At 40.8% G+C, this 26,672-nt stretch overlaps 1 protein-coding gene across 1 annotated transcript in view; it reads left to right on the top strand.

Moving 5' to 3' along the window:
• The window catches only part of nbas (NBAS subunit of NRZ tethering complex), a 130,764-nt gene that overhangs the window by 7,829 nt on the left and 96,263 nt on the right, over nucleotides 1-26,672 (top strand). The window contains exons 8-23 of the mRNA XM_028397428.1: nucleotides 890-1,023; nucleotides 3,402-3,500; nucleotides 5,015-5,153; nucleotides 5,232-5,297; nucleotides 5,393-5,521; nucleotides 5,860-5,923; nucleotides 6,393-6,586; nucleotides 8,106-8,381; nucleotides 12,172-12,297; nucleotides 12,625-12,776; nucleotides 12,900-13,037; nucleotides 17,439-17,517; nucleotides 19,352-19,456; nucleotides 19,661-19,797; nucleotides 22,071-22,157; nucleotides 22,743-22,896. Coding sequence (XP_028253229.1) covers nucleotides 890-1,023; nucleotides 3,402-3,500; nucleotides 5,015-5,153; nucleotides 5,232-5,297; nucleotides 5,393-5,521; nucleotides 5,860-5,923; nucleotides 6,393-6,586; nucleotides 8,106-8,381; nucleotides 12,172-12,297; nucleotides 12,625-12,776; nucleotides 12,900-13,037; nucleotides 17,439-17,517; nucleotides 19,352-19,456; nucleotides 19,661-19,797; nucleotides 22,071-22,157; nucleotides 22,743-22,896 — 2,079 coding nt within the window. The remainder of the gene's footprint in view (nucleotides 1-889; nucleotides 1,024-3,401; nucleotides 3,501-5,014; nucleotides 5,154-5,231; nucleotides 5,298-5,392; nucleotides 5,522-5,859; nucleotides 5,924-6,392; nucleotides 6,587-8,105; nucleotides 8,382-12,171; nucleotides 12,298-12,624; nucleotides 12,777-12,899; nucleotides 13,038-17,438; nucleotides 17,518-19,351; nucleotides 19,457-19,660; nucleotides 19,798-22,070; nucleotides 22,158-22,742; nucleotides 22,897-26,672) is intronic.

Below are 26,672 nucleotides of genomic sequence, written 5' to 3'. Positions count from 1 at the left end.
GATTTGAACATCTGTAATCCAGCCTCCAGAGTTCTGCTGTGTCAGTGTCACCGGGCACTGTGAGCTGCCTGTCACCTTTTGAGGAGAATGTCTCTTTGTCTCTTTGTCTGTCTCACCTGCTTTTTTAATTCATTGTCTGTTGTTCTTTCTTCTCTAATCTTTGCTCACACTGTCCCATTCCTCATATCTTCCTCACCTCCTCTCTTTTATGTTTCACACACCTGCTTCTCCCCACATGTCTTCCCTACATCCTTCCTTTATTTCTCTCACATGTCTCCCACCCTCACATGTCTGTCCCCCTCCTCGTGCTGCCATTTCAAGTCCATCTGCCACTCCTCCCTAACTTGAATGGCCTCTGTGTGCTACATGCTATCATCCCTCCATTTCTGTCCATCATTCCCTCTGTTCCTGTATCTGGCCTGTCAGAGATGTCAGACACTCGTCCTCCACACCCAGCCACACTCATTCCTTTAGTGCATCTCTCTTTGTTATGTATGTACAGCGAGTGTTTCTTACACACTGGCTCTGCTGTACGGTTCCTCTTGTTTGTCACTGTTAAGTGCATACATCAGAGACTTGGTCCTTTTCTTTTTGGAGCAGATGAAAAAGAAAAATCAATTTGAGTGTGTGTATTTGTGTGTATGGAAAAATTAAAATGCTTCTCTCCATCCCCCACATCTTTCTCACTCTTTCTTTGTCTGCTACCTTTTGTTCCCTGCCTTCCCTGTCTCATATTTTCTTTTTTTTCTGTCTGTATTTCATGTTGCTGGTATTATGTTTCTTTGTTGTTTGGCCTTGTACATTTTTGGTGGATCCACAAACCAGTAAGAAAGTGCACCCATTTCTCTGCATCTTTTGATTTCCTTTGACTCTTTCTGTCTTTATCCAGGCGGTGAGTTTTCCTGGGGATTTCAGCTGCGCGGTGGCAGGCCTGATCTTCTTGGAGTATACAGCGAGCGCTCAGTGGTCAGCTGAGCTCCTCGTTATCACATACGGAGGTGGACTCAAGAGCTATCTAGTAAGGTGAGAGACAAACGCCTAGATATAACTACATTTCTGAAATATATTCTTATTAGCCAAACTAACTTAAAATAAAATAAAAGACCATTTTAGTTATTTTTACCAGCTGGCCTGCACAGACCTCTGAAGCCTCTACAAGCTGCATCATTATTTTCCAATTTAGATGAATGTATTGTGCTTATTTCTTCCACTCAGGTCAAGTCTCATATATTTTACTCTGCTACATACTTTACACAGCAGCTTACAATGCTCAAAACAGTTGAAGACATGTTATTTCTTTTTTTTTTTAAGTACTGTTTTTAAGTACACCTGCTTTTACTTCTTACATGTAACCTGCTCTGCTCATTCCTTTGGTCTCATCCCAATTCCTTGCACTTCCTCTGCTTTCACTGCATTCGACTTCAAAGCACTAACACCTTTTAGCTCTTCATTCGCTCATTAAGAATCAATTTGTACCCTTCCTGTTTGTGATTTTTCACCTGCCTTCTTCCTTGCTCTTTGCACCTTTTACATGATACAACCCTGCTACATACAACTAAATCTGGTGACAGCATGAGCAGTTTATTTAACAAGCAATACACAGCAATCCTGCAAAACTGCCGCCTACAACAGTGGAATGTTTTCCACCTTACACATCCTTGTGGCGTCGTAAATGGTTGTGAACAAACTCAATAGGTAACCAGGTATCATATCAACAGCAGGCACAATAAACAGGTAATTATCAGTTATTTGTTGCTAGGTGTTTATTGCAGCCCTATTTTTCTGAGAGTTCTCAGCACATTTAGACACCTGCTCTAAGTTGCTTTATAATCCCATGATTTAAATGCATGCACTGTAAATAACCTTCATAGGACAGTGCACCCTATTTGTGATGCAATTTGATGCTGCATGCTTGTCTATACGGGTGGTGATATCACTCTTTGAATAGCAATGGCCTGGAGTTGCCACACACAGTTTTGATTAATGCCATCTGATTTTGCGGGCACGTACCTGCTGCAGTTTGCGTATATGTCCTTGTGCTCCCTCGTGTCAGCCCACACCTTCTCTTTTTTTTTTTTTAATTTAACATTTTAGCATTGTGCCGATGTTTCCGAGAATTCCCATTTCATTGTATGAGATTGCTGCAGTCACACCAAGCTGCAGCACAGTGACATTCCAAGACACAGGGTGAAATTGTGCCTGTGTGTTGAATCTTGATCAGACGGCATCCTGCACTCCTTGAGTTAGTCACTATGCATAGTGATGTTTGCTGAAAAGGGAGAGATATGCTGATTTACTTTTCTGTTATAGGCAGATAACTGTTGGCTGGCTTTGAAGCCACCGAGACGTCAGTTTGTGTGTGTGTGAGGAGGTAATTAAGACGTGGGAGACTTTTGTACCGGATTTTCTCAGGTTCATTTTATAGTATTGAGTTCTTCCTCCTCAAATGACTGCTTTCGAATATGGTCGCTCAAACTCCATTAAATTAGAATTTCAGAATTATAACTGAGCCTTGACAGTAAGTCACCTCTCATTCTCCCTCTGTACCAGCAGTTCTGTATATATTTGTGTGTGTGTGTGCATACACACAGGCGCTTTTCTGTGCCATATACACTTAAACGTCTGCAGAAACTGTCAGAATCTTTGTGTTACCTTTGGCTGTTTCCTTTGTGCTCCCTTTCTTTCCTTCACCTCCCTTTCTTCTTCTCTCTATCCAGTTTACACTGCAATGAAACACTTCCCCAGTGAGATACCCCAACACAAATTACACAACAGCTCCGCTTGTACCAATCTAATTTAGATTGCCCACCTAAATTAGATTATATATTTTACCACGTTTCATTTTAATTGCAACCGGGAATGAAATTGCTCTGTCATCTTCCTCAAAACAGCTTTGTTGTACCATTAACACATTTCACATTATTGCTCATGTTCTGATTGTTTATGTGCCATAGTGTAGTTCAATTATTGGCCTCTTGTCATTTGTCTATCCACCCTGCCGCTCTGCCTGTCAACCTCAGGGTGGGAACCAATCAAAAGATTTAGGATTATCACACCTTCAGGTTTTCCTCCCACGTACTCTCATTGCATCACCTCGGCTAAATTAAAGTCCTGCACCAGTTACATCAACTCACTCATGCTAATTTCCTGATGTTATATTGATGGGTTAACAGTTATAGTGCCTGCACTTCCACTCACTCTCTGCCTGTAGAGAATATCTCTATATCTTTAGTTTCAAGTTTAAATGACAGCTTAAATATTTGGACTGCTCTCTAAGCGACAGCTGACACTCTTTACTTACTATACTAAATTTTTTGGTTTACTTTTGCTTAGGAGCCATTATAAGTGCTTCATTCTGTGTGGCTGTGCCATAGTTTGACTTTCATTTGTTTCTATTTCAGCGTGGGAACCAATCAGAACTTTCAGGAGAACCACGCGTTTAATTTTTCCTCCCACTACTCCCATGGCATCACATCGGCGATCTACCATCCTGGCCACCGGTACGTTAAGCGTCAGCTCTGTCCGTCTCAAGTGTCTGTTAAATATACCCACTATGTTTAAGAATGAAGATATTAATTCTTAATATTAATGTTTTAATCTATCAACGACAGTCTTGTCTAATAAATGCTTGAACTCTAGACAACTTTAGACAATTTTATTTTCTCTTGTGGCCTCCGCAGTCTGAGTCTACCTCTATTAGAGCAGTATTTTATCAAGAGTGTTTTTCATACATTTATATTCAGACATCCTTATACGTACTTTGCCTCAATTTTCATCTTGAAAACCCCATTACAGATGAAGCGATGCCTCACCATGTACAGCTTAAATATCTGAATTTGAAAGTTGCAGAGGGATTTCGAAGGCTTTCATCATTTGGCATCTAGGGGCATGACCAATAGAATCCTAAATATGTATTATATTGATTGGTGAGCTGGAATAAAATTCGAGTTTCCTGCATCAAACTTTCTTTTAGCTCAAAAAAAAGTTGCTTTGGAGACAGTTTATGCACATATACAATACACATAGATTCTGTATATAGACGTTCGTGCATTAGCTCAAGATGTTCCGTTATGGAACACCGCCAGGAATAAATGAACCAATCACTTTAATGTGATATCTGCAGGAATTAACTACAGCAGCCCAGATTGTCCTTGTATATCTTTACCACACAGCATTCAAAGAGTTTAGTTAATTACGTCTGCTTTTTACCCGCGACCTTACTGCTTTCACCCACTGCACAAACTAGATTTATTTTGGCCAGCTGAGCTTTTTGGGCAGCTTAATGGATTTTGGCAGCTACTGTTGAGTCTTTGCCAACTGATAGATGTGATAAAACTTTAATGATCCCTGTGTGAAAAACTGGGTCAGCTACAGAGAGAATAAAAATAAGAAAAAAAATAAATGGTGATAAAACATTGTTTAAAAAAAAATGACCCTAATTATTTAAAAAAAAAGAAATTTATTATGAATGCATGCTCAGACATAGTGCAGTATACACACATGTACGACAGGAATTATACATGTAGCCTGTTTTCATGAAACCGAAAGATCACAGAATACAGACAGAAACGCCTCATATGAGACGTGTGCATCTATTTTATCACACATAGTAGCTCTTTATCAGTTTATAAACAAACCCTTAGCCTAAGGTGTTTTTTTTAAATATACAATTTCTCTGCACCAGGGGGCAGTGTTGAGCTGCTCCACCCACCTCTACCAAAGTTCCTGACCATTGTTGCATGTTCTCACTGCAGAGAGACATCTCCACTGTGGCGCTTTTTGTCTTAACAGTACTAAATAATTGAATTCAACCACACTCACTTTTTTTATGATTAATGTTTAAATCTGCTGCACTGTAAATGGCACTTCAGTAGTGTGAATTCTAACTGATAAACATGCTGAAGTATGACCTCAGTGACTAACAAAATTCAGTTTCACTCTTTGCAGAAGAAATCGATTTGTTGTGGCACAATCACCACAATGTGTGTGTGTGTGTGCACGTTTTTTTTTTTAGGTTGCTGCTGGTAGGAGGCTGTGAATCAGGGGATGACACCACATCTAAGGCTTCATGCTGTGGCATCACGGCCTGGAGAGTTCTTTCTGGCTCACCACACTACAAGCAGGTCACCAGCTATGAGGAGGACGTCAGTACGGTGAGGAGATGTACACACATGTTGATGCAAAAAAGTATTCACGAAAAGTCTAATACGCATATTGCCCTGTGTGTTTAGAATCCGAAGAGAGGTTTCTTCAGGATCCCCAGCTTCAGATGGTTTTCTAGACAGGGAGATGAAAAGGTGATGCAGCAGATTACAAGTTAAATCTGTAAACGCTTGTGACCATTCTCTGTAATAAAAAGTGGTGTGTGTGTGTAAACATGTTTGTTGTCTAGGACGGTGTGTTTCGCATGAGTCTGAGCCCCGATTGCACCCTGCTGGCTGTCATTCACTTCTCCGGTCGCCTGTCTCTCTGGGACGTCCCCTCCCTCAAACAGAGAGCCACATGGAGCCAAGACCAACAGGTACGCTCTTGTATTGGTTTGTGTTTGTTACCGCTTCCACGATTTTGCCTAAGCAGAGGAAATCTGTGTGTGTCCTGGTCATATTTTGTACATTAAATGCTTGACTGACTGTATTAATCTGTGTGCCAAGTGAGGTGGCTTATGGAGAACTTAGATTTGCAGAGTGTTTTGCCGATTTATGCAGCGTGTGTGTATGTTCTGCCTCACTGCTGTATATGTGTGTGTGTGTGTATGTGGGTATGCTCCAAGTGTAAACAGGGCTAGCAGATTAATTTCTTCCCCCCGTCTCGCTTCTTTTCTTCTTCTTTGGTGCCTCCATCACTTGGTCCTCCCTGCAGCCAGGATTTGAGGAGATCAACCCGGAGTGGAAGACATCGCTGGAGAGAAGGAAGAAAATAAAAGGTAGTTTGGCCTGAAAGGCTAGAGAGAGCTGACTTTGTTGCTGACATGGCGCTGCGCAGTGGATACAATTTAATGATCTTTGACACTGAGTTATACAGTTATTTAGATATAAAAACCGTAAAGTGTATGCCACGACTGGCAAATAATTTCCCTCTTCAGTGTCCATGCCTGTGGATGTGTGTATTTGTGTGTGTGTGTACTCCTGTTTGTGCTGCTGGAAATCTCTTTTTGACAGTTTTGGGCCAGTTTAGATGACAGATGTGACAGCTTGTGTAAGCCATAATCCGTGTATATGACGAGAGATGTCACTTGTCCACATGTATAAGTATGTCAGAGATCAGAATTCAGAAATGTTAATTGCATAAGAGCTTATGATCCCAAAATGTACAAGTGCACAAAGGATTTTTTTCTTGTTACAAATACATTAATCCTTTGGTTTTTGCCCATCATTGCCTTTATGTCTTGCCAGATAAGGAGCAGTACTACCCACTGGTGGATGTTAGCTGGTGGAGTGAAAACGTGTTGATTCTGGCCCGCTGCTCTGGCTCCGTCACCGTCTCATCCGTCAGGACGTTGCGCAACCTCTTGGGTAAATCTTGTGAATGGTTTGAGTCTTCACCTCAAGTCACTGCAGCGCATGATGGGGGCTTCCTCAGCCTGGAGGTAAATGTCAAGACAGTGGTTTGAGTGTGTAGTTTGGTAAACAGATGGAAAAAGTTTGTAGATCCTTTAGTCATAGAGTATAGATTTTAGCCTTGAGGGCCTTAAAAGCCATATAGACAAAAGGACAGTTGCTTTTTCATCCAAACTGCCCGTTCAGTTTATGGTGAAGCGGGCCTGCATCCTATCCCAGAATGCACTGCCTTGGTAAAACAACAACAATAGACTGAAGTGGTCCCAAGTCTGTTATAGGAATGCCAGTTCTTCTCTTTTCTTTTAATTATTAAACAAAAGAGAGTTGAAACAAAAAGGGCATTTAAGTACAACATGTCTGATGCAAAGAGAGTTTGTTGTACAGTAACATTGACTGTACTTGTGTGTGCAGCACAAACAGACTGATATGTGATAGATCCTTTGTGATGTGATTCCCCAAAGGGCAGTTTTTTGTGACTAAAAGGAGTTACATTTAACCGAATAAGCAATTGTGGAGGCTGGTGACACGTTACAACACTTAATTTTGTATATGTTGCACGTGAGGATCTTTAAACTCAATGTTTGAGTGCAGCTTGAAGGCGGACGGAGTACCTGTGACTACCTCAGAGTCATTATGCCCTAATTACCAGCTGAAGCCAAATGTCAGATGTTTATGGATTTAATGGGGCTTTATGTCGTTGTTATGACGACATCCAGACTTGTGATGATGAAATATGTTTCCCTGTGCCCTGATCCCCCCCATACACAGACCACGACCCACGACCACAGACCCCCCCCCCCCCCGATATCTCAACAGCCTGCTCTTTTACTTCACTGCTCTTCTTTTATTTAGTTTTTCATCTAATTGCATAGAGACAAAGAAAAAGGGAGAGATTTCTTCAGATGCCACATCTCGGGGAATGTTTCATCAGCCTGGCTCACCATGGAGTTGGGGGAGGGTTGTCTGTTCTTGAATCACTGTGTATTGATAGTTCCTTGAAACCGGTGCTTGTATTATTATGGTTATGTTTCCGCATATGAGGAATAATGTGATTTTTATGTAGCGTGCACAAGTAGTTTTTTTATAGAAAGCTACAGCCTAGAGGGGCATGACTACAAAATATGTGATGCAGCATAGGAATTAAAAATAATTTACCCCCTAAACTAGAGAAGTACTGCTTGTCTTGAGTTTTTCCATTGAACAGGCTGACTGTGCTGTTGTTTTGTGATCACTTTACATACTTAAGTACCTCTAGGTGTAAACTTTGCTTCTTTTTTGTCATCCATCGTTTACTGCTGACAAATATGTGTCTATGTGCAGCTCTAGAACGTTATTCAGGATAAAAAGCTATTAGTCTGAGTCTCATTCAAGCCAATAAGACAGATGTACACTATATTAAAAAAACAACTGTGGTTTTATGATCGCCATATGTTAGCTGTTTAATTCAAATTTATGTTATACATCAGTTGTGTCGGGCTGTTTAAATCTATCTGCTTTTGCCCTCATCTTAATTTTTGGCGTCTCCTGTTTTTGCCTTCTGTTTATCAGTGTGAAGTAAGGCTGGCCCAGAAGCGCGGGCGCCTGGAGAGCAACCTTAGTGGCACGGCCAGCGAGGATGAGGAGGGAGATGAAGGTGGAGACTCTGATTCAGATGAAGAGTCCTCTGCAAAAGCCCGCTATTTTGGCTACATCAAGCAGGGTCTGTATTATGTGACAGAGATGGAACGGTTCGCCCCACCACGCAAACGCCCACGCACTGTAATCAAGAACTATCGTCTGGTCAGCCTGAGGTCAACCACACCAGAGGAACTCTATCAGAGGAAGGTAAGTGCTCCGTTTGCTGCTCTTAATAAACTACCGTAATGATCTTTCTGGTTTCAGATTACATTTTCATCAGTACTGAGCAGGATTATGTTGCATGCAGGCAAAGAGTCATTGTTTTTGGTCAAGCAAATACCATAAAACACAGCCAGTGCAGGCATTTTAACCATATAAATATGCACATTGTTTTAATCAGATGTCCCTAATTTATGTGTTCATTGGTTGATGACTTAACGGTTTATTATTGAAGGGGCAACCACGATCCACAAAAGGTAGTAAATGACTGTTAATCACTGTCAGGAACTTTCTCTAACGCCACTGTGTTTGGCATTTTTAGGATGAAATGTTGCAATGCTATTGGATGAATTATTCTCACTCCAGAATTTCACTTTAATTTTCCACTGGCAAATGGCTTGCACAACTAAATCAGTTGCTAAGTGTAGTGGTCATCATAGTATACTTAATAAATATCAGAATGTTAGCATTTTCATTAGCATTTGACAGCAGGAATCTGACTGCTCTGTGTGTAAGCAATGAGTTTGTCTTTCATATTCTTTATTTAACATAACTAGTGTGACATGTGTGGACAGCTTTGATAATGTCACAGTTGTGTTTTCAGCTTTAAGAGATAGTAGCACAGCTCAGGTGAAAATAGGATGCCACGTTTCTGTTACTATTTACTTATTCATTGCGGCGCACGGTACAAAATGCTTATGTGTTTGGGTTGTAAAAAGCTATCGTCAGTGTTCATGCTGGAATGCCTTCATGTTCGAAATTTGAACGCTCAGCAATCTAAACAATTCCAATGCTGATGTGCAAGTTCACATGCTATAAATTGAATTTGGCAAAGACATAGATATTGCCTGTTTAATATTTCAAAGATATTCAGTTCTCAATTACGCAAGGCCTTTATCATATTCAAACTGGTAGGCTATATCTGTCACATGTGCCTTACTGTAATGCCAGTGATCATTATTTTTAAGGAGCAGATTTCTATTTTCCTCAATGGTGGGTATCGTATTTACCATGACATTTCTTTTTGCCATTTAATTGGGCAGCTGCTGAAGGATGTCATGGAATCGGTCAGTAACTGATCTGTAACAGGCTGATCTGCAAAATTGCTTTCTGACTAAACAAGTCTTGTGCCAAGTGCTATTGTTTTGTTGGATCCTCTCCAGAAGTCTGTTGTGGGAGAAATAAAAAAAACACAGCAAGATGTTCAGTCTGCTTTAAGGCTATTTTTCAGTCCCCGGGGGGATTCTCTGAAATGCTAATTGACGTATTAGAAATATGTCTGTTGGTGCTACTTGCTACAAATTGCTGCAAAGACAACAACATGCTTTATCACGGAGCACAGCAAGTGAGTGATATCGGCTCTCGACGGTCCCCAAGTTTTAACACGGTTCATCAGTCATTTTTATGACCCATCATCTACTGCCTTCTTCATCATTGTCATCATCATTAGATGCCATTAGTCATCACCATCAATCCTAACAGTGGAGAGTTACAAAGTAATACATCATTATTATCTCTTTGTAACACTTGGTGCCGGTGACACTTCCCCAGATGCTGCTCCTCTCCATCGGATTGTTTTTTTTTTTTTCTCACATGTACCATATGTAGCCTTTTAAGTGCTGGGTAAGAGGCTTCTGTTTTGTCTGCTTGTATGTACATATGTGCATGTATACATTCATGCATGCATGTTTGGCTTTTGTTTATATGTCTGCTTGTTTTGGCATAGCTTGACAATTCCAAATTAATTCACTCTTGAAAACCCCGAATGGTCTGATCTGTCCAACAGTCAAGGTTTGTAGTCCAATAGACTGTGAAAAGACCAGAGCAAGTGATTCCAGGTTATTTCCTCAAGTCAGCCTCTTCATGTGTTTAAGAGCTTGATGATGCATTTGGATCGCGTAACCCTGCATGTATACGGCAGAGCCGCTAACAGCTTTATTATCTGAATCCAGAGAGAGATGGAAGTGTTTTTTTGATGTCCTCCTACGTGAGGTTTAACTGTGTGGGGTTCTTATTGCCCTCCAGGAACCACAGTCTGGCTAATGTGTTGCTTTGTACTCCTACACACTGTAAGCGATGGATACTCGGCGTGTCTGTCAGCCACTGTACACTTTCACACACACACTGAGTGGGCCTGCATAAACTGAGGTGTCATTTCAGTGTTGAATTAAATCATTGTGTGAGACATTGATATGAAAAAAAAAACTTTTTGCATTACAATGCCAGGCCATTATTAATAACAATGCTTCGTAAGTAACAGTTATTCGTGTGTCATATTTGTCAAAGTCACCATCTTACCCTGACTTGTCCTTTGTTTAAATAATCCACTACCAATACTAATGTCATTCAGGTCAGCCTTGGCATGCTAAGTAGCACATGCTGACATGCTAAAAGACACCTTGTAAACATACCTGATAAAAATCAGCATGTTGTTCAGCATTGCTATGTTACTATGTCATTTAAAATAACCTGCTGCTGTGTGGCTGCTGTCTGACACGTTGAATAAATCATACATACTTTCCACACAGATAAACAGGAAAAAAAAGCATTGGACTCTCAATTTGGAGATTTTTACCAGAAAGTGTCAAATTACTATCTGAAGGAAAGGATATGACTATAAAGCATTTCTTTACTCTAAATGTTCAATTTCCTTTGCTTGCACCTTCAGTGCCTTTTCTAAAAAAAATGGGTGATGTCAATTTATAAAGGGAAAAATGTAGAAAGAAAAATATGTTGTCTGGTTTTAGTTGATCCTTGCATCTCCTGCTCGTCAGAGATTGAGAGCGGCCCATCAGTTTTCTTAATACGCTAATTCGTTTTCGTCGGATATTCATAATTGCTTGCCATTAAAATGCATCAGATACCTTAATTTACTTATAATGATATAATTTATTTTATGGTAGATGCTAATATTTCATCCACTGGTAATTATGGGATTATTTTGGTTAAATATCATATATGTACTTCTAAGAGAAAGGTTGTTTTTTTTGCCTTGTTTATATATTGAAATGCATTAAATGCCTCTGATACTGGCTTAAATGTTAGTAATCTAGTCTGATACCATATACTGTTTTGCTATCTGTGGCTCCTACCAGAAACCATTGGTTGCAAGGAGCTGCACGGTGTGTAGCATATGATGAGTTCACCAAGGAAAATAGGAATAAATGGAGCATCCACTATGCTGTTTTACATTTTAAATGGCTTCTGTTCTCACTCCTCTGTGAGTCAGACATCAGAATTAGTACCATCAAATTTCACCAATTTATTTTTAAACTTGCTCGGGTTCTTGTTCGGCGTTTGAGTATTCTGTATGCATACGGAAGTGCATTCAAAACATCGAACTGCCTGTCCTTCAGTGTGATCGAAATTAGGCCTTCTGTTGTCTTTTTTTTTCTTGGATGTTGTATTTGAGGTACCTTGAGGTTTGAATGAAATTAGTGTTATTCGTTTAATTCTTTTTAAGACCTTTGTGGATGAAGAATAAATCAGCCACTCACCCTTGGGATGATAATGGAATATAGAAAAACAAAGAACGTGTCTTACAGAATACAAAATGAATGGATGCCTCTTTTACTGTTTATTTTGGATGCTTGCCTAACATCAGAAAACCAAAGATTAATTTAAAGTGCTGTCTGGTCAAGCTTCTCATCAAAAATGCAATATACATTACATTACAATATACAATTTCATATACATCTGCTTTCTATTCCACAGAGTGAAGGAAATATAACTATCTTCATAACAATGTTGACCGTGTGCATTTTTCTTTATGTCCTAGATTGACAATGAGGAATATGGCGAAGCTCTGTCTCTTGCCCAAGCATACAATCTGGACTCTGACCTTGTCTACCAGAGACAGTGGAGGAAGAGTACCGTCAGCATCGCTTCAATACAAGATTATCTGGTAAGAGTGGAATGAACTGAGGGGAGGAAATGAGCAGGAGAGATTGTTAAGATGAAGAATTGTATCAGATTTTTGGTGTTTATCACAGTATATTACATGTCTGGTAAACAAAAAAAAAGAAGAAAAAAAACAGTATATGTGCAGGGGAGTGGGAGAGGCTCCTGCTTAAGTGCGGTACTACCCCCTTACTCTATTTCACGCATCATTTTTTACCAATTTGTAGCAAATTTCCACACCCTCCCTTCCTAATTCTGTATCTCATTTTATCCCATCATTTCTTCTGAACTCGCTCGTCGCTTCTCCTTCCATTCGCTACATCCCACCCAGAGCAAGATCCGCAAGCGCTCATGGGTGCTGCATGAGTGTGTGGAGCGTGTCCCAGAGAATGTTGATGCAGCCAAAGAGCTTCTGCAGTACGGCCTGAAAGGAACCGACCTCGAGGCCTTGATTGCGATAGGAAACAGGGAAGATGGTGGCAGGTAGGGCGTGTGTGAAGATACAAAAACAACTCATACATCTATAAATATTCATACAAATGTTTTTCACTTGTCAACTTTTTCTTACCACACGTCTGCCTGTTCTAATACATTCCTGTCTCTCAGGTTTATCATGCCAGGTGATGTTGACCTGGATGACCTTCCTTATGAAGACATCCTGTCAGACGATGATGAGCTGGACATAAAGAAAGAGAAAGAGAACAGGAGGAGACAGGAGCTCCTGGATAAAGTTGACTTTGGCAGGTATGCAGTCAGTCAAACTGTTGGTTAGTCAGCACTGTTATCAGACAGCGATGAAAATGATGTTTTAAATGTACCGATGGTTTATAACAAACAATTCCTACAGGCTACAGAGCACATCCTTGGAAGGATCCAGGCTTGATTGGTCCTTGAGCAATACCCTTAGACGTGGATCATGATTGTGTCCCTTCATATTGAAGGCAGTGTTAGTGGCTCATTGTGTTGCTTTTGTCCAGTGTGACTGAATATGGTTTAAGTTTATACAAAATTCTGAAGACAAGGACTAAAAATACTGAAGACACAACCAGCTTCTACGTCTCAGAAGCATTTGTTGAGTGGGCGGAAAAGTCCGACTCAGAGCAGCCTGTCTCTGGCCTGTGTGAATCAGGTGTCGCCAGGTGTTTGTTCAAAGAAATGTTAAATTAAGTAATTTTACTCCTCATATTAGCTAAAATACCAGCTGTGCTGTGATGTATTATAGTAAAATAAAATGGTATTTAAGTTGTAGAAGGTGTGGGGGACTGAAGAGAGTGCTGCCAGATTCAACACTGATTGTTTGATTAGGTTGCACACCAGAGAAGGAGGATCATAAAGGCAGAGACGTTAATGAGGATGAGGGTTACACACACAGAGAGAGAGAGAGAGAGAGAGAGACGGGAGTGCATTGCTGGAGATTAGTGGGTAATCTGCTGGAGGTAATTTATGCCTTTGTTGTCAAGTGCCCAGGGATAGACTAATGAAAAACCCTTTAGTGATCACTAATCACCTCTCATACACACACCCATGTATTACCAAGCTTAATGTGACTTCATGCACATTACACACATCTGTTTTAAAGGCCGAATGTAAAAACAATGAAATATGCATGTACTCGCTTAAATGATGCACATTTAAAATGCATATCCATACTGTGTTTTTGCAAGCAAATGGTGTGCATGCATGGTTTTTAATCTCTAGAGCTAAAGATCTTTCATTATTCTCACAACAGGTAGTTACAGTAACTACTCTATGAGCCTCCAGTCTGCATTTAAAAGAAGCCAAGCATGTGTAATATTAAGCTCTTTCAGTAAGTTGCCCTTCAGTTTGCTGTTTTTTTTGTCCGTTTGATTTTTTTTCTCTCTCTGCAGCTCATTGTGTAATAAAACTGTTGAGCTTTATTGCAGCGCAGTAGTCCATTATAGATAAAGAAAAGATGGAGGATAAGAGAAAGGACATAAGAGGGAGTAAAAGAATCGATAATTTACAAACATTAAAAAAACCATTACATTAAATCCTCAGTGAATTAACTGCTTTAAATATGCCTATTTTTCTCCTTTATCTGTCTTTGGGTCATGGATTCTTCCAGGCAGCTAACACAAGTGTCCCCAGAATGTGTTTATGTTTGTGTGTGTGTGTGTGTGTGTACATGCATTTTGGTGCCCTCACTAATGGATCTAACCATGTTGCCTTGAGGCCTACGGCCGAAGCCTGAGACAGATAATAATTCTCTTAATTTCTTTTTAACTACACCACCATTACAGAAATGGCTTGGTATCGATCACAGCTGCTCAGAGTGTGTCTGTGTGTGTGTAAGATGCCCTTGTGTGTAGGTAAAGACTGTATTTAAGTTCTCAGTGTCACACAGGGTGCGTCTTTTTCTATCCTGCCAGAAGCTTTAAGGTTGTGTGGTTGTGTAACTGAGGGTTTCTTTTGTCTACCTTATCCAGGAAAGTATTGATTTTCAATAATAGGTCACCTCCCTTTTGATGTCCTTCATATAAAGTGCTCCACAGGTTCTCTTCAGTATGAATGATAATTATTTTTTACATTAAAAAGTCTAAAATTTGAAATATTCTAGTATTCTAGTCTCTGTTGTTACTATGAACTTCCTTGAGACCACTTCAAAACAGCTGTTTTAATGTTGTTGTTCTGTACGAGTAAACAGTTTCATCTGTTAGTCCGGTCTCATCAGGCTGGTTGCATGAGATTGTATAAATCTGAACCTGCTCTGGGTTATTATCGCCACCTCGCTGACTTGTAACACGTACAACATCAAGATTGACAAAGCTGCTGTGGCAGTGTGTGTGTCTGTTTGTGTGTGTTTATGTGAACAGAAAGTGAAGATTAATGTGGAGTCTGCTGCAAGGTATTTATGTTCTTATCTGATCAGATTCAGACCTCAGTCAGGAGTCTAATTTTCTCATTCGCTCCAGCATCGGGCTGTGTGCGTGCGTGTGTGTGCGTGTGTGTGTGTTCTACCGTTCTCGACCTAGCTACCAGTCTGCACGGCACAGGAAAGACATCACACAAGACATTAGTGATGTCACGTGAGATTTTTATAAGAACTGAGGCTGCTTTCTACAATGGAGGCCTTGACCCCAGTAGTGTGTTCATCTCACGGTCTGACTTGGAGAATCCTGCAGAGACCTGGTAGGGTCTGACTGGCAGGGAGACTTTTAGTGGTTGATTGTGTCCCTGCCAGGAGAGGCTAGGTCATCCTGGGTGTGATGCAATTTCTCTCCTATCAGCTAGTCATCATCCTGCAGTCTTCACCTTAACTGTCATCATGTGTGTGTCTGTCTGTTTAGGCTTTTTTTGTGTGCACAAAAACACCTTGCAGCAATCTGGCTCCAGCCTCACCATTGTGATACAGTCTGCGGCACAATTATATTTTAATCTTTACAGCCTTCAATCTCCATTCAGATGTGTTTCACATTTTCATTTCATTCCATCCTTTTCTCAGCTCTCGCTTTGCCCCTTGAGCCACTGCTTATTGTACTGGCAATTCAGGAAACAAATGTAAACCATCACAAAGGTGCAGCCACTCTGCTCCCCTTTTGGTGTATAGCCAGGTTGCCTATTTGTATGTGTAACAGTGTACAGCAGCGCACACTGTTTATGCTGCATCTCAATGGAATTCAGCTCTAGGATTAGCAATTTAGAAGCAAGAGATGTGAGATGCATTGAACATTCAGCCACATCTGAGCTGAACTAGTGGCCATGTCCATAATACGACTTCACCAAGCTCCAACTTCTGATCAAAAGCTGATTAATTTTAACTTTACTCTAAAAATAACATTTAGTGCAGTTCAAAAGCCCAGTGTATTTTCATTTTTATTTCACATTACACATCTGCAAGGATGCTTAAAAGTTTGTGAACCTTGTAGAATCAGCTAATCACCCAAAACATCAGCTGATTTCCCTGAAAAAGTATGTGATCTTTGATGATGATCAAACTTGGGGGAGTGGCGAAACGTCTTAAATAAAACAAATCTTGAGTCCGGTTGCCCCAATTTAAACCGCCAACAAATAAACCTAAAGAAAACCAAATAAATATCATGTCAAATTTCACTTAAATATAAATATGCTGCCAGAGAACCATCAAAATCTTTGGGATACAATATCTTCTGACAGTTTATAATGTGTTTTACTCGTTTACCAAATTGAGACACCCTGTCTCCACATTCTCTATTTATGTCTAAGCTTACCTTAAGAGGACAAAATAGTTCTCTAACACCTTTTGCCACTTCTCTCCTTTCTCCACTTTGACTTTTTCTTTTCTTTGCTAAGAAACAGGAAAAGCAATAATTACTAGTAGAGTGTTAAGCCGCCACTCTTTGATGTGCCAGAGAGTGTGTTGAGCCAGTGTTAATCTCTGTTAGTCTGTGTAGAGGAATCCTGATAAGGCCTGATAGCGCAGCCTGTAATGAGGGATTAGGGATTAAGACGGCGGTGAAGAGGTCAGCTCCCTTGTGGTCACACCGCTGTTGATCCAGTTTTTAAGGGGGTTGTGACACTGCTCAGGTGGTTTCCTTGTGGATTGGATTTGGAGGGTGTGTGACTATGTGGTGTGTGTTTTTTTTTTTTTTTTTTGTGAGGGCATACCTGAGCACTCGCAGACGTTTTTAGACCTTTGGTTTCTCTCTCTCTCTCTCTCGCTTTCTCTTGGGCATCACCTTGAGTGACAGAATTGTAGGTAGATCCTATATAGCCTGTGGTGCTGGGGTGTTTGTCGTCATCCAGCTTATTTATGGTCGTGATTAAATGACATTGAAAATAGATTTGATTCTTGCAGGACAATAACTCACCTCACAGACAGCTAGCATCCTATACATAACAACAGAATGGTTCTTGTGGTCATAAGGAGTTGATTTGTCGCCTTTAGAAAATGATTAGCTTTAGAGGGCACTGTGTGTGGTGTTGTGGTCACACGGCCCACGCATTAATAACTATAGGTCCCGGTGGGCTTACTGCGTCGGGTCAATTTACAGTTAATTTAAAGCTGTGTGTGTGTGTTAGTGCAGTCGACATACTAAGCCTGACATTTGATTTGAATGTGGATAATTTCAGTATTCGAGGTCTAGTGTTAAAGCACTTGTGCTGGCACCCCGTTTGATTTGCATGTTTGTGTGTGTGCATATTTAGGCTGACTCTGGAGCAGAAAGAACTATGTCGGAGCCGACTGAAACTGCTCTCCTACCTGGACCGCCTGGCAACGTATGAGGTACAAGCACACGCGGAATTATTTCACAACAACACGTCAAAATTTGCCACAGATGAATACATTTAATCAAGGGTGCAAAAACAGCTTGAAAACATCTGGTTCTATTTTTTTAGTAATATAATAACTGTCTAGTAGCCAAGGACTCAAAAATAATTGGGAAAACTTGCTCCATATCTACACTGTACTCAGATGTGATGAAAGAAATGAGGACACTTCGGCCTGAAAAGGTTCAGTGGCATACAGTGCTGCATGAACCCCGTTGAATTGTTTATATTTCTCTACTAGTATGACCAAAAAATTCATCATCCAATCTTCACACACTTCCTGAAAGAAAGGGTCAACTGTGGCCACAGCCACAATATTCTGGCCACCAACTGGCTCTACATCTTTGTTAGTTTGGTACTTTTGTGTTACTTGTTTAGAGTTCCAGTAGCTACTATTTTTCTGTTGAAGCCATTTCTCTATGTTCCATATTTAAAAAAAAAAAAAAAAAAAAAAAATCAATTTAGTGTTATATAAAGAGATCTGTCTGCCTCTGAACACATTAGCATATTCATTACAAATTCAAAACAGATTTAAAAAATCAATCCCAGCAGCGGTTCTTTGTCATACTTATTGTAACTGTGTGCTGATTGGCTGAGCTTGGAGTCAGTGGACATTATGTCAGAGGCTCATTAATGCATACCTCCATATAGATGTTTATGTAAGATACAAACCGCTTTCATGTTTTTAGTAAATATTCTTTATTGCTGAGTTGTTTTCTTATTGGCAGAGTAATGCTTTCTGCTTTTATATCCAATCCTTGCAAAGCACAGAGGATTTTCTCATCTGCCATCTATTGATACTCTCTTTTAACCTCACTAATCTCCTTAGAAATATTGAAAAGCTGTGGAAGATATTTATGCGAGAGGCATTTAAAGTATGCGAGTAAAAGAATAAAGTCTCGCTGAGAGGTAAATTTGCCCTGCTTTAACCTGAGGAAAATATTATTTTCCTGGACTTTAAATAGTCCTTGCAATATAGTACTGTGTATAAGGTCAGTGTTGTACATGTGTTAAGTGGAAGTTTGACACCGTCAGCTACTTAAAACTTCCACACTGGCGATGAATAACGTTAACATCCACGCACCTCTCACACCCACAATAAATTGCAGATGAACACGGCCTGGTTTTCTCCCATGCAGGAGTGCAGAGATGAGATTTTTACCCTGCTAGATATTCAGCTCAGACAGAGTGACGTTTTCTCTCTTTATTCGGACATTGTCATGGTAACTGCAGTAGTCGTCAAGTTCCTTTTGCCCCAATCCATTTTCTCTGGCTGTCTATGAATATGATATTAGGGTTTTTATCATCCTGACTTGGGCTGGCTCTGTCTGCATACGACCCATTCAAGCGCCATCCATCACACACACACATACACACACACATAATCTCACTTCCTCTTCGGCACAGAGACACCACACAGATACACACACTGACGCAGAGGATGCTACAGTGATTTTATACCCACAGATACACATAAATCCCTCTAGCCAAAGGCCAGGACAACAAATGTTCCCTCCTGACATATGCACACACTTATGAGTTCCTGAGACGGTTCTAACTAAAAGGACAGGATAGCTGCAAGCTAGAAAGTTAAATAGCATCTCTATTGACTTTGCCTTAGTCCATTCATTTGCAGTCACATCTCCTTCTTGCTCTTTCCCTTTCATCTTGAGTATGAATTTCTACCCACTCACAACATTTATTCAGGAAAGACAACCCTTTGCTTCATAAATTTCTTTCTTTATGAACCACAGTTGTTTTATCCTGTCTGGTGTTTTCTCCTTTTCCAGGAGATACTTGGCGGCCCTCACGCAGCGGAGCAGAAATATGACGCTGTGTTCTTCAAGAAGTTCAGAAGTCAAAATATTGTTCTGTCAGCAAGAAACTACGCCAGGGTAACAGCAGTGCCTTCAGATTCATTCGTTATTATCTCACTGTATCAGATCATTTTAAGTGCATACTGTACATCTCTAGCAGCAATTCATTTTCATCGATACAGTAATAATGAGAAGTGTCCTTCTGTATTTGAGCTTCTTGGTGCTATAATCAACTGTGCAATAGTTGTTAGGCTTTTCCTAATTTACATTTGTTTGCTGCAGGAGAGTAACGTGCAAGCTCTGGATATTCTGTTCACGTACCATGGAGCAGAACTCCTCCAGCATCGACTAGCTATCCTCCACAACTTCCCTGAAACCACCTCTCCACATGAGTACACCGTCTTGCTGCCCGAAGCCAGGTAAGACACGCATTTAAAGTGGTTTCATAACTTCAAAATAAGAGGCAAAAATACAGGTGTCAAATGTAAAATGTTAAGCCATATTGAAATAAACCAGACTACACACAGACTACTGTGTAAATGTTACCATGCACAATTCTACCTCTATGGAATGAACAAGATTCAGATTAAACTGAAATCACACACCTTTTGTTAGAGTGTGCACCTCATCACATCTTCACACTGCAGAAACGTTTTTGCTGTCATCAAAATGCATTCAAACTCACGTTCTTATATTAACATTTATATTTTAGTTTAAACATGCTGCTTTGGTCTAATAACACATGGAATAAAACAAGCAGGATATAAAAAACAAATCAGAATGACTTCAAATGATACAATACTTGCTGCAACAATTGCAACTGCGTGTCTGGACTGTGTCTGGACTTTTTTTTTTTATATATTCTAGTTTCAATCTTACAGTACATCGTTGTTGTGAATTGCCGAGTGGGGAGGCAGGCGGGGAGACGAAATATGTGAAGGCAGTGATGGAAAAGTGTTTTGAAGTGTTTGGAAGAAATCATTCCCGGCTCCTTTATGGTTCACTAATAGAGGTGACAGAATGGATTTACTGATGAGTGCAACCTTCTCCTACCGGCCTCTCCTGCTACTGTTACCAAATAACACATGCACATTTGTACTAAGAAACACATGTATCCCAAGTTGCCTAGAGCCACAAGCTAAAGACACACCATAAGGAAAAAAATTGTTGTCATGATTTCCACACACATGCATACACTTCCACCACAGCTCCCTTTATTAACCATGTCTGAGTTTGTATGGAGGTCAGGCAGCTCCGGCTCTGCAGTGAGCATCTATCATGGCTCTGCCGCTGTGGGGCAGTTTCCTATTTTCCCCAGCTTGTGAGCACCAACTGCTGCTCCAACAGCGCTCGCTCCCACACTGCAGCAGACGGAGCCAGCTCCAGCCATCTGTTTGGAGCTCACTTGCTATAATACCTTGCTTCAGTGAAAGGGGGGGAGGGGGGTATTCTCCTGTAATATTGATCAGGTCTGTGAGGGGGACCTGTAGAGTGCAGACATGCAGAATAGTTGCATTATTTTTTAAAAGTTCGCAAGTAGCTTTAAAAAAAAGGCCAGCCCGGTGGAAAGGAAAATCACTCGACACACAACCTACAGGTTTGCTTTGCATCTTTATTTCCCTCCTGTCTCTCTGACAGGAAGTAGATCAGGTGTGCAGGCACAGAATAATTCATTCCGCCTATCGATATCCACACCAATATTTACTCTCCACTCTCTAACTTGGCTGTCTATAATGAGGAAGGAAGACCTGGGAGTTAGGGAATGAAAGGGGGGGAGGACTCCTCGATCTGGGTGTTAAAATTCCTATCTTAATGGATGAACTCGCGCTGGAGTGTTAGTAAAAGAAAACCTATTTCTGACATAAATCACATGCCCCTCTTATTCATTTTGTGATTGAAGGAATTTATGGCAGCGCTAAAAAAAACTGCATGCACTCGGCCTTTAACTGCACCAAAGCTTAGAGATGATTTGTAGCCCACGCTATCTCCTTGAGTTTTACAGCCCACGGTACATATTTTTCTGTCCACAGACAAATAGATAACAAGAAGAAAAGCATTAATCCTAGAAGAAAACAGATAAAAGCAGCTTCTGTTCACCCCCGGTGTATCATTATGGGTGCATGCATTGGTGTACTTTGCTGTGTTTCTAGGTGTCTTGAGTCCTGTCAGCGCTGACATGTGAGGTTACAGAGTCATTCTTCACTTTGGTTTCTTTTCCTGTGTGTTCCCTATTTATCTTCCTCAGACCTGTCACACTCAAGGAGACCAGGAAGAAGTAAAGCTTAGTACCAAAGTGGCATTTAGAAAATAAAAAAACCCTTGCCATTTACAACTGAGGCACGACTCAGACTCCTTTCAGAAAGTTCTTTGACTTGTTTATTTTTTTCGCCTCCACCCGTTTCGTTCCTTATTACGCTAGGCTGCTTGCCGCGTCCCCGTGTTGCTAGCTGTCTATTTTCTTTGTAGTTTATGGCCGTGTTTAGTCTGAGACAGTAAATGCCTGTGCTGATTTATCGCATGCCATTATAGGTGGGTGCACTGGCCAGTCATTGTTTATTTTTTTTTTGTTCAGATATATATCTTGTGTATTCCTTCCTCTAATACGGTGCCTTCTTAAACTCTCCATCCATTCGTTCCCTGTCCGAGCTCCCTTGTCCTCCCTGTCTCACTCTGCCTTTCTGTTTACTTTCAGTCGGGATGACAGAGGTGAGCTGGTGTTAATTCCATGGGACGAACAGAGACACAGAGAGATGGACTGGTGCGAGGCAGAGGAGTGCAGGTAAACCGTTTACATCACTCTTGACATAAACACACACTACATTATCTCACTGTACACACTGTGCACTTAATATTTTTTCAAATAAACTGTCCATACTCAGTGTAGCTTTGTTAAAATTCATGCCTCATACAGGCCAGCTGCTTGTGCTGGCATCATTATCTGAAACAAAACATGACATCCTATTATCCAAATGTTAAACAGAGCCATAACAAACTAATACCAAATCTTGTTGCACTGCCAATTTGTGTCGCTTCTGTTGGGAGGCCAGCTTCATTTACAATTTTATTTAGCAACCTCTTTTGTTGTTGCTCTTTGGTTTAGAGTCATAATATCGGTTGGATACTGTGGTATACTTGGCGAAGAATTATAGGGTGTGATTTATAAAACTGTTATTGCAGCTTCAGTGATACCAACAAGTTCCTGTGTCTCTCGGTTGCCATGTAATCCACTCATTCCTTCTGTTTCCTGTCTGACGTCTGTTCGACTGGAGATATTCTGTGTTTACTTATCTTTTTAAAACCCATGAAAAATAAAAGTTAGCAACCCGCTTTGCTGTCTCATACTCCACATCCTTGTCTTTGCCAGAGCGGTGCTGGACCAGAACTTATTTGATGATGACAGTTTCTTATACGAGGAAGCTCCAGAGCTGTTGAGATTCCGTACGGCCGCGCCGTCCATCGAGCTGCTGACCGACTGGTACCAAAGCAGAGCCCAGGATATCGACTCCTGCTCCAGACAGGTATGAGTGCTACGAGGAAGGCTCCAGTCAGAAGCGTCTCCCTTCACACTTCTCAGATTAGGGGCCGAGCTGTGTCCAGCAGTCTCTTGACAGTCTGTCAGTCACGTCTGTGCAGTGATTGACAAGGTGTGTGGAGGGGTAGGCTCTTAAACTCTTTTATTTTTATATATAGAGAGAGAATTCTTTGCATCTGGCAATGGCGGTTGTAGGTGTAGAAACATGTTTCCAGGTTTTCTGGCTTCTTTAACTTCAGCATAAATAAGAGTCCTTATAAAATGAAACACATTCCATCTCAAACAGACAAATTATACCCGAAAGGTCAAAATCGAACACCTTGATGTTTCAAAACAAGCATTTTATTTTTCACAGACTTGCAATAGAATACAATATAAACTAAGACTTGAATGGCTGGAGGAGGTATACGACAGTAAGGTGGTAATACTAGTTGTTATGCTGATGTTTTCATGTGAACAAGCAAGTACAATAGTAGAAATGCCTTCCATCATAGATTATCCTCATTTTAAAATGATATTCCAAATGATATTCCAACATGCCTTCTTTTTCTAACAGCGGGAGTTTTTTTAACTGTCCATTGAATTTGCTTGATGGAGGCACATACAAACACTCACTCCTGCTGACCCGCCAGGACAACATCTTTTATAATTGCATCTCCTAGCTGTGGCTCAAAACTGAGAAAATGTGTTTAGACAAATGGCTCCCATGGTGACAAAAATTTTACATTTATCCCCTGCAAAGGTTTATGGGACTTTTTGTTGCCCTCACCTCCACTCTGCAATTAAGTTTGTTGGTGCTGATGGAAATCAGCGCGGACTCATTGAAATTTCTTTTTCTAAGGTGAAACGTTTTGAGACACCTGTTAAGGTTCCTTTTCATGTTCTCCCTGCTTGATTGGAAGTTACAGCAGGGCAGCAGCATGATCAGACATCTGGGTATTGAAGGAATAATTGCAGACACACGCCTTCTTTTATACGACTGGTGTAGAAAGATTTGACAAGCCGGGATTCAGACTGCAGACGAAATGTTGCCAACCTCCATCAGTCAAGGTCACTTCGATTCTATCTGTGACAGTTATTATCATTTTTGCCATATGGACTTCTAATGAAGAGAAACCAAAGCTTCTGTCATCTAATGCTGTTACTGAAAATAGGACTTGATGGGAGTTGTTTAGTAGAGTAATGGAACGTTAGCAATGGAGCTGTCCACTCTCTCCTCCCACGCTATATCCACACTGCTACTCTGTCCCCTCTTTCCTCTTGCTTCGCAGTGATGGATCAAGGTTGTCACAGCAGTCTCTTTGTCTTTGTGAAAGGACTAACTAGGGTGAAGTCATATCTTTCCCCTTCATTTCACCATTTCATTCCTTTCACTTGCTATAAAGAGGATGAAGGAGAAGAGATTTGGGGGTCCATTGCTCATTTTTGAAGACAACTAGGGAATCAGGGGGCCTTTCATCATCCACCCAAGAGAGAAGGAGAGACAGACTAAGTGTGTAAGAAAAAGGAAGTCTTTGTTAATCTCAAGGAATCACACCATCTTTCTATTTCACCCCCCCAGTTTCACTTTAATTAGACCTCATCTCCTTTTGCTCTCACACGTTACTCCAGGACTCCAGGACTGTCCCTAACTCGCATGTATTCTGGGTTTTCACACGCCTTTTCTCACACACAGCGAAGTGTCAAAGATGTCGAAAAAAAAAGCTCTGCTGCCATTTGCAGAGCTTCTTTCCTTTTCCCTCCTTCCTGCCCTCTTTACTTTTTCCTCTCATTTGTTCTCTCTCATTTGCACCCTCCTCCCATCCCCTCATCTGGCCCTGTTTATGCTTGGGAGAGCGTTTTAATCGAGGAAAATGGGGCTTGATTAAAAGGAGCCACATCAGAGGAAGCTAGAGTGTTCTAAACCAGTCACAGAAGTGGCAGGAAGGCATTGAATGGGAAGGCATTGAATGGGAAGATTGACATGATGACTCAGAGAAAGACTCACAAGCTTGAGAAAAAAAAAACTGGAATGGAAGTGCAACCGAGAGAAAGGGAAAAAAAAGCGATAAAAACTGAGCCAATGCAACATACACATTAGTGTATTACAAACGCACACAGTGGAGAGGAGAGCAGTGACAGATGTCGGTAAAAAAGGAAAGCTATCTTGTGGAAAGAGCTTTCTGCAGGGGGGGAAAAATCAGCACGTATAAGGGGGTGAGAGGGGAGGAATAACGGATATTAAAACCAAGTGGTTGTTGTTGTGTTGGCACAAAATGAGGCGAGACTGGCATACAGAAAAGGCATAGGGCCAGACTGGGAGTTCAAACATGGGCCAAGGATGGTGGCAGTTAGAGCTCTCAGAGGTGAAAGAAAAAAAAATGGGTAGATTGGAAGAGAAAATGTGAGAGAAAGGTTTGAGATTTGAGACAAAGAAGGATCAAATTGAGTTGGAAAATTACTGTGTGAAATCTTTTGGGGCGATGAGAGGGAGACAATGCAGAGACACACACACACACACACACACACACACACACACAGAAAGGCAGAGGATAAGTTGTGTTACAGTGAGAAGAGTGATGAGGGGAGGGCGATGGAGTGGAGTCCGTAATTAAAAAATGTGTGATTTTAACATCTGAATTGTCTGCGGTTAGCCGGGGAATGCGTCCCGTGAGAGCAGGGTAGAGATGTAGGGAGGAGTGGAGAGAACAAGGAGGATCTTTACTCACAGTTAGATCAATAGACTTCTCCCTCTTGTTGTATCTAATTACTCAGACTCCAAGTCAAGGTGATTTGGGTTTCCTCGTTGTGTGTACGTTTTGCAAATGAAGGCGAGCTATTATTTATTCAGCAAGAAATGTGTTGAGATAAGCTCTAGACGACAAGCTTGCAGATGCAGTCCATGTGTGTATATATATGTGTGTGTGTGTGTGTTTAAGGACAATGCAGTGCCAAAAAGCACCAATTCTCTAAAAGGTGGAGAAAAAGCAATCATCACCACGGGGCCCAGCGGCATCTGCTATTGATTGGATAACATCCACAGGTGGCTGAGCATCGATTGGCTGGGCGTGCTGCCAGCACATAGGTGGTCGCGTATTGATTGGTTGCTCTTCTGGATGGAATTGTTTCGACCAGAGCAGCAGGATGCCCAAATCGTCCCTGTTTTATTGCGGAAAGGCTAATGATTGGATATTAGTATTGAGTGACAGGTATTATTTGGCCGTGGATTGGTTGGGATATTGTTGTTTTGTCCATGTCAGTGACATTTTTTTTTATTGATATTGCACATTCCTGCAGACATTCTCTGTATTTTGCCTGAGTGTCTTTGACTTGGTTAACTGGTTCGTAACGAGGAGGATGCAAGCTGATAGTGACCACAGATTTAATTTAGTAACTCTCACATGACACAAATTGTCTGTTAGAAGCTGCAGCACAGCAGTCTTGTTCTGTGTGCCTTCTGAAGTACACATTACAGAATAATGTAATATATTACTTTTGTAAGTATGTGGATACCAGTCTTCAAAATAACATCATGCTATTAGACAGTTTGTAGACCTCAAAGCACAGCAACAACAAAACAAAATGTTGAAAGTTTGTGAGAAATTGTGTAGTATGTTTACTTGGTTCTCAGATTCTTAATTAAAGCATGATCATGATCATGATATATTGTGTAGGTACTTAAATCAGTGTTAGTGTAAGGAACAAATTATGTGCAAAAACTACATATGTAGATGTAACATGAGCTTTGGAGAGTGTACACCTACCAGAGATATGATGACCAGT

This window comes from Parambassis ranga, chromosome 24 (assembly GCF_900634625.1).
Source record: "Parambassis ranga chromosome 24, fParRan2.1, whole genome shotgun sequence".
NCBI lineage: Eukaryota > Metazoa > Chordata > Actinopteri > Ambassidae > Parambassis > Parambassis ranga.
The sequence above is the reverse complement of the archived record's forward strand: the minus strand, read 5'-3'. Positions and strand labels throughout refer to the sequence as shown.